Source organism: Tachyglossus aculeatus, chromosome 1 (assembly GCF_015852505.1).
Source record: "Tachyglossus aculeatus isolate mTacAcu1 chromosome 1, mTacAcu1.pri, whole genome shotgun sequence".
In the NCBI taxonomy this organism is placed as follows: Eukaryota; Metazoa; Chordata; class Mammalia; order Monotremata; family Tachyglossidae; genus Tachyglossus; species Tachyglossus aculeatus.
In genome coordinates, this window is record NC_052066.1 from 69538001 (window position 1) to 69550681 (window position 12681).

Below are 12681 nucleotides of genomic sequence, written 5' to 3' on the forward strand. Positions count from 1 at the left end.
TTCCCCTTTCTGCACTTTCTCGGCACCAACTATGCACTTGGTTTTGTACTCTGTCGGCGCTTTGTTACTTACCCCCTCCCACAGTACTCATTCTTAGTGGAAAGAGCCCGGGTTTGGGAGTCAGAGGTCATGGGTTCTAATCCCGCTCCACCACTTATCAGCTGTGTGACTTTGGACAATTCTCTGGGTCTCAGTTACCTCATCTGGAAAATGGGGATTAATAATAATAATAATAATAATAATAATTATGGTATTTGTTAGGCGCTTACTATGTGCCAAGCACTGTTCTAAGCTCTGGGGTAGATACAAAATAATTAAGTTGTCCCACATAGGGCTCACAGTCTTAATCCCCATTTAACAGATGAGCCCCACAGATAAGTCTGCGAGCCCCACATGGGACAACCTGATTACCTTGTATCTACCCCAGCGCTTAGAACAGTTCTTGGCACATAGAAAGTGCTTAACAAATACCATCATTATTATTATTATTTCCCCTATCTGTCATTTATTTTAATGTGCCTTTTCCTGTAGACCGTAAGCTCCTTGTGGGCAGGGATCGCATCTACTACGTCTAGAACACTGTACTTTCCCAAGCACTGAGACAGTGCCGTGCACACCGTTGGAACTCAATAAATACCCTGATTGATAAAGGGCTTAATCGATCCCAAGAAATGCCGGGAAAGAAGAGTAAAAATGAAAGATATTAACTAAATTTAAGCTGAGACAAATGGGTGTCTCCGATCCTGCAGATAACATCATCAACATCAATGGCATATATCAAGTGCTCACTATGAGCAGAGCACTGTACTAAACGCTTGGGAAAGTACAATAAAATAGAATTCATAGGCACAATCCCTGACCACGAACTTCTAGTCTAAAGGGGGAACAGACATTAATATAAAAAAAAATTTCTGCCAAATACAAGACTCTCCAGCCCTGTCCTTTCAGAGAGGCCCTGGAGCCCAGGGGAATGAACTAGCTTGAGGGTCAGCCCGACAGGAGTATGGTATTTAAGCGCCTACTTTACATCAAACACTGTCCTAAGAGCTAGAGTAGATGTAGGTGAATTAGGTTGGACGCAGTCCCTGTCCCGCATGGGGCTCCCGGCCTAAATCGGAGAGAGAAGAATTATTTAATCCCCATTTTACAGGGCCCCCTGAGGCTCTGACTTGAGGGACTGAACAATCTTCAGCATAGCCTACTGTCTAGAGCCTGATCCTGAGAGCCATAAGGACCTGGATTCTAATCCCAGCTCTGCCACTTGTCTGCTGTGTGACCTTGGACAAGTCACTTCACTTCTCTGGGCCTCAATTACCTCATCTATCAAATGGGGATTAAGACTCTAAACCCCATGCGGGACATGGACTGTGTCCGCTCTAATTAGCTCGGATCTGATCTGAATTTAACAACTACCACTACAAAAAAAAAGAGGGAGGCAGTCACACTTAAGAAGTCACATATTCATTCATTGGATTGTATTTATTAAGCACTTACTGTGTGTAGTGTACTTTACTAAATGCTTGGGCTAAACAAATATCATTATTATTATTATTATTATGGTGCTCTGTATACAATTAGCGCTCAATAATTAGAGTTGTTCATTCATTCATTCAATTAAATCATATTTATTAAGCACTTACTGTGTGCAGAGCACTGTACTAAGCACTTGGGAGACTACAATACAACAATAAAGAGTGATAATCCCTGCCCACAATGAGCAAGAAATGGGGAAGGCCGACATCAATACAAAGAAGCAGCATGGCTTAGTGGATACTGGGAATCTGGAAATCAGAAGGCCCTACATTCTAATCCCAGCTCCAGCACATGTCTGCTGTGTGACCTTGGCAAGTCATTTCACTTCTCTGTTCCTGTTACCTCATTGGTAAAAAATGGGGATTAAGAGTATGAACCCACTGAGGGCAGGGCCTTTTCCTAAGCCCCCCTTTTCCTCTACTCCCCTTCCCCTCCCCATCGCCCCAACTCGCTCCATTTGGTCTACCCCCCCTCCCCGCCCAACAGCACTTTTGCATATATGTGCATATTTATAATTATAATTCCCTTTATTTTTATTAATGATGTGTACATATCCATAATTCTTTTTATTTATAATGATGCTACTGAAGCCTGTTTACTGGTTTTGATGTCTGTTCTCCCCACTTCTAGACTGTGAGCCCATTGCAGGCAGGGATTGTCTCTATTTGGTTGCCAAATTGTACTTTCCAAGTGCTTAGTACAGTGCTCTGCACACAGTAAGTGCTCAATAAATAGGATTGAATGAATGAATGAATAATTACCTTGTATCTAAACTGGTGCACAGAACAGTGCTTGGCATGTAGTAAGTGTTTAACACTATCATTATCAAATGCTGTCAAGTCGTTTCCGATTTGTAGTGACTCTATGTACCATAGTTATTACTGTTATTATTACTACAATATAACAATAAACAGACACATTCCCTGCCCTACAACAGGCAGGGAAAGCGTCTACCAACTCTGCTCTAGTATACTCTCTCAAGGGTTTAGTACAGTGTAGTGGCTACAGCACGGGCTGCCACTTATCTGCTGTGTGGCCTTGGGCAAGTCACATCACTTCTCTGGGCCTCAGTTACTTCATCTGTAAAATGGGGATCGAGACTGTGGGCCCCATGTGGAACAGGGACTGTTTCCAACCTGATCTGCTTGAATCCACCTCAGCGCTTAGTACAGTGCCTGGCACATAGTAAGTGCTAAACAAATACCGTTATTATTATTATTTTATTATTATAGTGCTCTGTATACAATGTGCTCAATAATTAGAGTTGTTCATTCATTCATTCATTCATTCAATTAAATCGTATTTATTAAGCACTTACTGCATGCAGAGCACTGTACTAAGCGCTTGGGAGACTACAATACAACAATACAAATAAACAGCGTGGCTCAGTGGAAAAGAGCAAGGAATTTGGAGTCAGAGGCCACGGGTTCAAATCCCGGCTCTGCCAATTGTCAGCTGTGTGACTTTGGGCAAGTCACTTAACGTCTCTGGGCCTCAGTTACCTCATCTGTTAAATGGGGATTAAGACTGTGAGCCCCCCATGGGGCCACCTGATCACCTTGTAACCTCCCCAGTGCTTAGAACAGTGCCTTGCACATAGTTATTCTAATGACCACGCCGGGTGCTGCAGCTGTTTTGAGTACCCACAAAAGAGTATTACGGTGACCCACAAGTATTTCCCTTCTTAAAGACTTAAGAGTTTTCTGCTGTAAGAGAAAGCTGTAATATATAGGAAAACTAAATGTTGCTGTGGGTGGCATGAATTAAAGAAGGCAAAGGCTTGTAAACTTATCCGACGCAGTTTGGCTTTTTAAAATTATTTGGTGCCTATTTATGAATAAATATTAAAAAATTCTAAGTTATTCTAAGTAAAGTTATTTATTAAGATAAATGCCATCATTATTAGAAATAGACATCAATACAAATTAATAAAATGTATGAATATGTACATCAATACAAATAAATAGTAGGTTCAGATATGAGCATAAGTGCTGTGGGGCTGGGACGGGGGAAGAGCAAAGGGAGCAAGTCAGGGCGATGCAGAAGGGAGTGGGAGATCATCATCAATCGTATTTATTGAGCGCTTACTATGTGCAGAGCACTGTACTAAGCGCTTGGGAAGTACAAATTGGCAACATATAGAGCCAGTCCCTACCCAACAGTGGGCTCACAGTCTAAAAGATGAGGAAATGAGGGAGATGAGGAAAAGGGGGGCTTAGTCTGGGAAGGCCTCTTTGTGACGCTCAATAGATGTGTCTGAATGACTGACTGACAATGAATGAATGACTGTTTGGGTAAGCAGCACGGCATAGTGGTTAGAACTCGGGCCTGGGAGTTAGAAGGTCATGAGTTCTAATCCCAGCACTGCCCCTTGTCCACTGTGTGGCCTTGAGCAAGTCGATTGACTTCTCTGGGCCTCAGTTACCCCGTGCTTAAAACGGGGATTAAGAATGTGAGCCTCGAAAGAGACTGGGACTGCGTCCAGCACGATTTGCTTGTATCCACCCCAGTGCTTAGTACAGTGCTCGGCACATAATAATGATAATAATAATAATAATGGTATCTGATAAGTGCTTACTATGTGCCGAGCACTGTGCTAAGCACTGGGGTAGTTACAAAGTAATCACGTTGTCCTACGTGGGGCTCATAGTGTTTATCCCCATTTCACAGATGAGGTAACTGAGGCACAGAGAAGTGAAGTGACTTAATAATATTAATAATAATTAATAGTGATGGCATTTGTTAAGTGCTTACTATATGCCAAGCACAGTACTAAGCGCTGGGGTAGTTACGAGGTCATTAGGTTGTCTCACAGTCTTAATCCCCATTTTACATATGAAGGAACTGAGGACTAAAGAAGTAAAGTGACTTGCCCAAGGTCACCTAGTAGACAAGTAGGGATTAGAACCCACATCCTCTGATTCCCAAACCCGTGTTCTTGCCACTAAGCCACAGTGCTTCTCTAATGCTTAATACCGCAATTATTATTATTATGACTGACTGATGAATGACTGACTGACTGAATGAATGAATGAATGGAGTGACTGAAGGACTGACTGACTGACTGAATAAATGAATGAATGGGCTGACTGAAGGACTGACTGAATGAATGAATGAATGAATGAATGGACTGACTGAAGGACTGACTGAATGAATGAATGAATGGACTGAGTGACTGACTGACTGAATGAATGAATGAAGGACAGAGTAACTGAGTGAATGAATGAATGAAGGATTGACTGACTGAATGAATGAATGGACTGAGTGACTGACTGAATGAATGGACTGAGTAACTGAGTGAATGAATGAAGGACTGAATGAATGAATGAATGAATGAGGGACTGACCGATTGAGTGACTGAATGAATGGACTGACTGACAGGCTGAATGAATGAATGAATGAAAGAGTGAAACAAGGAAGGACTGAGTAACTGACTGACTGAATGAACGAACAAATGAAAAACTGACTGAATGGATGAAGGAGTGACTGAATGAATGAATGAAGGACTGACTGAGTGATGACTGATTGACTGACTGAATGAAGGACTGAATGAATGAATGAATGGACTGAATGAATGAATGAAGGACTGACTGACTAACGGACGGACTGAATGAATGAATGAAGGAAGAAAGGAAGGAAGGAAGGAAGGAAGGAAGGACTGAATGACGGAAGGAAGGAAGGAAGGAAGGAAGGAAGGAAGGGAGGGAGGAAGGAAGGAAGGAAGGAAGGAAGGAAGGAAGGGAGGAAGGAAGGAAGGAAGGAAGGAAGGAAGGAGTGACTGACTGAATGATTGAATGACTGACTGCATGAATGAATGAAGGCCTGAGTGACTGACTGACTGAATGAAGGACTGAATGAATGAATGAATGAATGGACTGAATAAGTGAATGAAGGACTGACTGACTAACGGCTGATTGAATGAATGAAGGAAGGAAGGAAGGACTGACTGACTGAATGAACGAATGAAAAACTGACTCAATGGATGAACGAGTGACTGAATGAATGATTGAGTGACTGAATGAAGGACTGAATAAATGAATGAAGGACTGACTGACTGACGGTAGGAAGGAAGGAAGGACTGAGTGACTGACTGACTGACAATGAATGAATGAACGACGAATGAAAAACTGACTGAATGAATAAATGAAGGATTGACTGAGTGACTGACTGACTGAATGAAGGACTGGCTGACTGAAGGAAGGAAGGACTGAGTGACTGTGTGACTGAATGACTGCCGACTTGTAGCTCCCGAGCACTTAATACAGTGGTCGGCACATAGTGAGCGCTCAATCAATAGGACGGAATGACGGCAGGGTGGCTCCCCCCTCCCTCCGTCCCCCCCCCCGCGGCCCCTTCGGGTGGCGGCGCGCGCCCCGGGCTCAGCGGGACGGCGGGCGCGCGCGTGCGCGTGCGTGCGCCCCCTCGGTTCCGCGGCGTCACCGGAAGTGCCCGGGCGCTGGGGGCCGGCGGACCCGCGGGACCGGAAGTCATCGGCTGAGGCGGAGGAGGAAGAGGAGGAGGAAGAGGAGGAGGAGGAGGAGGAGGGAGACGGCGGAGGCGGCGGCGGCGGCGAGAGGATGAACAACAAGTTCGACGCGTGAGTGTCGCCCCGGGGACCCGTCGGGACCCGGGGGATCCGAGCGAGGCGGGGACGGGGGGAGGGGAGGGGAGGGGAGGGGAGGGGCGGCCCGGGAGGGGGGCGGGGGCGGGGCCTACCGCCGACGGGACGGGGCCCGGGGGGGGGGGGGGCCCGGGGGGGGGAGGGGGAGGGGGAAGAGGAAGGAAGGGGGAGAAAGAGGCCAAGGAAGAAAGGAGGTGGAAGAGGAGGAGGAGGAAGAAAGGAGGAGAAAGAGGCCAAGGAAGAAAGGAGGAGGAAAAGGAAGAGAAGGAAAAGGAGAAAAAGGAGGAGGAAAAGGAAGAGAAGGAAGAGGAAGAGAGGAGGAGGAAAAGGAAGAGAGGGAGGAGGAAAAGGAAGAGAAGGAAGAGGAAGAGAGGAGGAGGAAGAGGAAGAGAGGAGGAGAAAAAGGAAGAAAGGAGGAGAAAGAGGAAAAGGAAGAAAGGTGGAAGAGGAGGAAAGGAGAAGGAAGAAGAGGTGGAAGAGGAGGAGGAGGAGGAAAAGGAAGAAGAGGTGGAAGAGAAGGGGGAGGAGGAGGAAAAGGAAGAAAGGAGGTGGAAGAGGAAAAGGAAGAGAGGAGGAGGAAAAGGAAGAAAGGAGGTGGAAGAGGAGGAGGAAAAGGAAGAAAGGAGGAGAAAGAGGAAAAGGAAGAAGAGGTGGAAGAGGAAAAGGAAGAAGAGGTGGAAGAGGAGGAGAAGGAGGAGGAGGAAAAGGAAGAAAGGAGGTGGAAGAGGAGGAGGAGGAGGAAAAGGAAGAAAGGAGGAGAAAGAGGAAAAGGAAGAAGAGGTGGAGGAGGAGGAAAAGGAAGAAAGGAGGTGGAAGAGGAGGAGGAAAAGGAGAGGAGGGAGAAGAGGAAGAGGAGAAGGAAGGAGAGGAGGAAGAGAAGGAAGAAGAGGAAAAGGAGGAGGGAAAGGAGAAGAGCAGGAGGGAATGGAGAAGCAGCATGGCTCAGTGGAAAGAGCCCAGGCTCGGGAATCAGGGGTCGTGGGTTCTAATCCCGGCTCCGCCACTTGTCAGCTGGGTGACTTTGGGCAAGTCACTTCACTTCTCTGGGCCTCAGTTCCCTCATCTGGAAAATGGGGATCAAGACTGTGAGCCCCACGTGGGACAGCCTGATCACCTTGTATTCCCCCCCGCCCCCCCCCAGCGCTTAGAACAGTGCTTTGCACATAGTAAGTGCTTAACAAATTCCATTATCATTATTATTACAGTGCCTGTCACATAGTAAGCACTTAACAAACACAATTGTTATTATCAATTCCCATGAAAGAGTAGAAAAAGCCGCATGACGGTTACCGCCATCCCCCCCCACCCCTTATCTTTTCCCCACGAGATTCAACTCCTTCCCACCTTTTTTCTTTTTATTTTTTTTTTGTTGTTGTTGTTAAGCGCTTACTGTGTGCCAGGCACTCTGCTAAGCGCTGGGGTAGATAATAATTCTTTCATTCATTCAGACGTATTAGTTGAGCACTTACTGTGTTCAGAGCACTGTACTAAGCGCTTAGGAAGTACAAATAGGCAACATATAGAGACAGTCCCTACCCAACAACGGGCTCACAGCCTAGGAAGGGGAGACAGACAACAAGACAAAACTAGTAGACAGGCATCATTGGTACTTGTTAAGTGCTTACTATGTGCCAGGCACCGTACTGAGTGCTGGGGTGGATGGTGATGATTATGGTATTTGTTAAGTGCTTGCTATGTGCCAGGCACTGCTCTAAGCAATGGGGTAGATAGTAATAATAATAATTCGAGTACTTGTTAAGTGCTTATTATGTGCCAGACACTGTACTAAGAGCTGGGGTAGGTAATAATAATAATAATTATGGTACTTGTTAAGCACTTACAATTACTAAGCTCTGGGCTAGATAATAATAATAGTTATTGTCATTATTGTTGTTGTTGTTGTTGTTATCATTGTGGTACTTGTTAAGTACTTACTTTGTGCCAGGCACTGTACTGAGTGCTGGGGTAGATAGTAATAATAATAATTATGGTACTTGTTAAGTGCTTACTATGTGCCAGGCACTGTACTAAGAGCTGGGGTAAATAGTAATAATAATAATTATGGTACTTGTTAAGTGCTTACAAGGTGTCAGGCACTTTACTAAGCTTTGGCCTATGTAATTATTTTTGTTATTATTGTTAGTGTTATGGTACTTGTTAAGCGCTTACTTTGTGCCGGGCACTGTACTAAGCACTGGGGTAGATAATAATAATTATGGTACTTAAGTGCTTACCGTGATAATAATAATAATGATATATTTGTTAAGCACTTACTGTATGCCAAGCACTCTTCTTAGCACTGGGGTAGATACAAGGTCATCGGCTGGCCCACATGGGCTCCCAGTTTTAATTATAAATAAGGTAATTGAGGCACAGAAAAGTGTAGTGGCTTGCCCAAGTTCTCACAGCAGACAAATGGCGGAGCTGGGATTAGAACCCACGTCCTCCGACTCCCAAGCCTGGGCTCTGTCCACTGAGTCACACAGCTTTTCTGCGTGCCAGGCACTGTACTAAGCACAGGGGCAGATACAGGCAAATCATCATCAATCGTATTTATTGAGCGCTTACTATGTGCAGAGCACTGTACTAAGCGCTTGGGAAGTACAAATGGGCAACATATAGAGACAGTCCCTACCCAACAGTGGGCTCACAGTCTAAAAGGGGGAGACAGAGAACAAAACCAAACATACTAACAAAATAAAATAAATAGAATAGATATGTACAAATAAATTAAATAAATAAATAGAGTAAAAAAATGTACAAACATATATACATATATACAGGTGCTGTGGGGAAGGGAGGGAGGTAAGATGGGGGGGGTGGAGAGGGGGACGAGGGGGAGAGGAAGGAAGGGGCTCAGTCTGGGAAGGCCTCCTGGAGGAGGTGAAGGCAGATGAAGTTGGACATAGTCCCTGTCCCATGTGGGGCTCACAGTCTCAATCCCCATTTTACCAACGAGGTCACCGAGGCCCAGAGAAGGCAAGTGGCTTGCTCAAGGTCACACAGCAGACAAGTGGAGGAGCCGGGATTCGAACCCACATCCTCCGACTACCAAGCCCCTGCTCTTTCCACTAAGCCACGCTGCTTCCAGGCAGACACAGCCCCTATCCCACAGAGAGCTCACAGTCTTAATCCCTGTTTTACAGGTGAGGGAAGGGAGGCACAGAGAAGTGAAGTCATTTGCCCAAGGTCACAGTGGACAAGTGGCGGAGTTGGGATTAGAACCCAGATCCATCCGACTCTCAGGCCCGGGCTCTTTCCACTAGGTCATTCATTCATTCAATCATATTTATTGAGCACTTACTGTGTGCAGAGCACTGTACACTTCTGCTCAGGAAGCAATATCAAACACTCCCACAAACAAATAATAATAATAATGACATTTATTAAGCACTTACTATGTGCAAACCACTGTTCTAAGCACTGGGGAGGTTACAAGGTGATCAGGTTGTCCCATGGGGGCTCACAGTCTTCATCCCCATTTTACAGATGAGGGAACTGAGGCACAGAGAAGCTAAGTGACTTGCCCAGATTCACACAGCTGACAATTGGTGGAGCCAGGATTTGAACCCACGACCTCTGACTCCAAAGCCCGGGCTCTTTCCCACTGAGCCACGTAAGGCAGGAACGTGTCTACCAACTCTGTTGTATTGGACTCTCCCAAGTGTTTAGTTCAGGGGCTTGCACCTAGCAAGTAGCTTGGCTCAGTGGAAAGAGCCCGGGCGTTGGAGTCAGAGGTCATGGGTTCAAATCCCGGCTCCGCCACTTAGCTGTGTGACTTTGGGCAAGTCATTTAACTTCTCTGGGCCTCATCTGTAAAATGGGGATTAAGACTGTGAGCCCCCCGTGGGACAACCTGATCACCTTGTAACCTCCCCAGCGATTAGAACGGTGCTTTGCACATAGTGAGTGCTTAATAAATGCCATCATTAATTAAATACCACTGATGATGATGAGAAGGCAGAATTTGCCACCAAGAGAATCCATTCACGTGTCATCATCCTCAGCCATCATTGGTAACTCAGTGGATCTCAGTAGGCCTTTGTGGGAACGGTGCCCCGTGCCTCCTAAGCATCCATCTACTCCATCCATCCATCTGGAGCTCCCTGATTTCAGACTCAAAAAGTGTAGCTGCTTGGAGTGGTTGGCGAAGCCATCCAGTAAGAGGGAAAAACACCGAAGAGGAACTGGCTGGTTTCAGAATGACAGACTGGAATTTTCCCACTCCTGATTTCCCCCTAGTAGAAATGGCCACTTCTGGGGCGCGCCTCGTGTCGCCTTCTGGGAGAGTTGTATCTTTTGGGGAATTGATTCTACAGCTAATCCAAATCCTCCCACCCAGGGAAAACCCCCGAGTTGCTCTTTAATGGTTTTCATACCTTTCTCATAACTGCACATCGTCTCTATAGATAATCAATTCAGTGGCGTTATTCAGCTATAGCCCTTGTTAATGGACCAGCTATCTAGAGTAGACCCCCCCCAATCTTATTTTCTATGTTAGTTTCTTTCCGTTGAAGCGGTTTACTTTCTTCAGAACGCTTGTTAGGTCCGATTTTCTCTGCCATTCTCGTACGTCTCTGTGGAATTAGTCATTTGCAGTTGCCCCTTTAAGGGTCAACAAGTCACCATGGATTTTGCCACTCATTTTTCCTCCACTCTGAGGCCGCCTTTCTGGAGCGCTTGACACCAACCCCCTCTTCTCAGCCTCTGCGCTGTGCACATTCGTTCAATCATACATATTTATCGAGCATCTGCTGTGTGCAGAGCACTGTACTAAGCGCTTGGGAAGTTCAAATCGGCAACATGTAAAGACCGTCCCTACCCAACAACGGGCTCACAGTCTAGAAGGGGGAGACAGACAACAAAACAAGTAGACAGAAGTAGAAAAGTAGACGCGTAAGCTCCTCTGGTTAGTTCCCCCCTTTAGGTCGTGGGTCATGCGCTTAGCGCTTAGTACAGTGCTCTGCACACAGTAAGCGCTCAATAAATACGATTGATAATACGGGGGGCGGGAAAGAAGCGTCTGAACCTAGATGAACATTTTTCAATCCATCTTTTCTCAGCTTGAAAGATGACGACAGTGGCGACCATGACCAGAACGAAGAAAACAGCACACAGAAAGACGGTGAGAAGGAAAAAACTGAGCGAGATAAAAGCCAGACCAGCAGCAAGAGGAAGGTGAGCTTTTACAAAAAAAGAAAGTTATGGTACTTGTTAAACCCTAACTGTGTATTGTTCTAAGCAGTGGGGTAGATAAAAGATAATAAGGTTGGACACAGTCCCTGTCCCACACAGGGCTCACAGTCTGAGTAGGAGGGATTAGGATTTAACCCCCATTTTATAGATGTGGAAACTGAGGCTTGGAGAATTTTAGGTGACGTGCCCAAGGTCACGCAGCAGACAAGTGGTCTTCTGACTCCCAGGCCTGTGATCTTTTCACTAGGCCACGCTGCTTCTGGCCAAGTTTTTTGGGGAATGAATCATTAGGTTTGATCTTGGTATATGATGCTTCGCCTTATAGTACCTTGCGACACCTGCAAAGGGCCAGTAAACCCCCTCAAAAGGGGTAGCTGGAGGGCATTTTCCCCTTTGTTTGAGTTCCTGTTCACTGGACGGTTACGGGGGTACTTTTGTCCCAGAAAAGGGGATGTGTGTAGACCCTGTCCTCACCCATTTTCCCTAGGGCAGCCTACATTCCGGACTGTGGAGACCATGAATCCTAGCTAAGGACTGAATCCCTTTGGAGCTCATCAGGATAATGGTCTCTGCTTCATCACCCCATGGGTTACTGCAAAATACAGCACGTCCTCTATGCTGTGTCCAACATGACTACCTTATATCTACCCCATGTTTAGGATGGTGCTTGGCACACAGTAAGCGCTTAACAAATACCACCATCGTTCTTATTATTCTACTCCCAGAGACTAAGGGAGCGCTCAATAAATATGATTAACTGACTAAGGGTATCGTTTCCGTTGCCGCTCGGGAGGGAGAGATGTAGCAAGGCGGAGGGAGGTCTTAATTTTGAAGCGTGGTGTCTGGTTTGGATTTAACCAGGTTGGGGAAATGCAGTTTATTCCTACTGGGTATTGGTAGTAAGCCTTTGTACCGAAAAGTGTTCGAGTGACTGTAGTCCAAGGGGACTGGACTACGCGTCTGGTTCTGGGAACGTGTGAGATAGCTGCGGGTAAGTGAACGGCTCTATTCCGTAGGCTGTTGTCCCCGGACCCGCGGAACATCCCTTGCAGTACAACTATACCTTCTGGTACTCCAGACGGACACCCGGACGGCCCACCAGCTCGCAGAGTTACGAACAGAACATCAAACAGATTGGCACATTTGCTTCCGTGAGTACCCTGCCGTTATATTTGTTCTGACGACTTGACACCTGTCCACCTGTTTTGTTTTGTTGTCTGTCTCCCCCTTCTAGACTGTGAGCCCGTTGTTGGGTAGGGACCGTCTCTATCTGTTTCCAACTTGTACTTCTCAAGCGCTTAGTACAGTGCTCTGCACGCAGTAAGCAGTCA

The 12681-nt window shown here is 46.1% G+C and overlaps 1 protein-coding gene across 3 annotated transcripts in view; it reads left to right on the forward strand.

Moving 5' to 3' along the window:
• The first annotated feature begins 6055 nt into the window (after positions 1–6055).
• EIF4E2 (eukaryotic translation initiation factor 4E family member 2) overlaps positions 6056–12681 on the forward strand; it is a 34325-nt gene continuing 27699 nt past the window's right edge. For all 3 annotated transcript variants that reach the window (XM_038743255.1, XM_038743256.1, XM_038743254.1), the window contains exons 1-3: positions 6056–6130; positions 11218–11332; positions 12367–12501. In XM_038743255.1, coding sequence (XP_038599183.1) covers positions 6111–6130; positions 11218–11332; positions 12367–12501 — 270 coding nt within the window. In that variant the 5' untranslated portion in view covers positions 6056–6110. The remainder of the gene's footprint in view (positions 6131–11217; positions 11333–12366; positions 12502–12681) is intronic.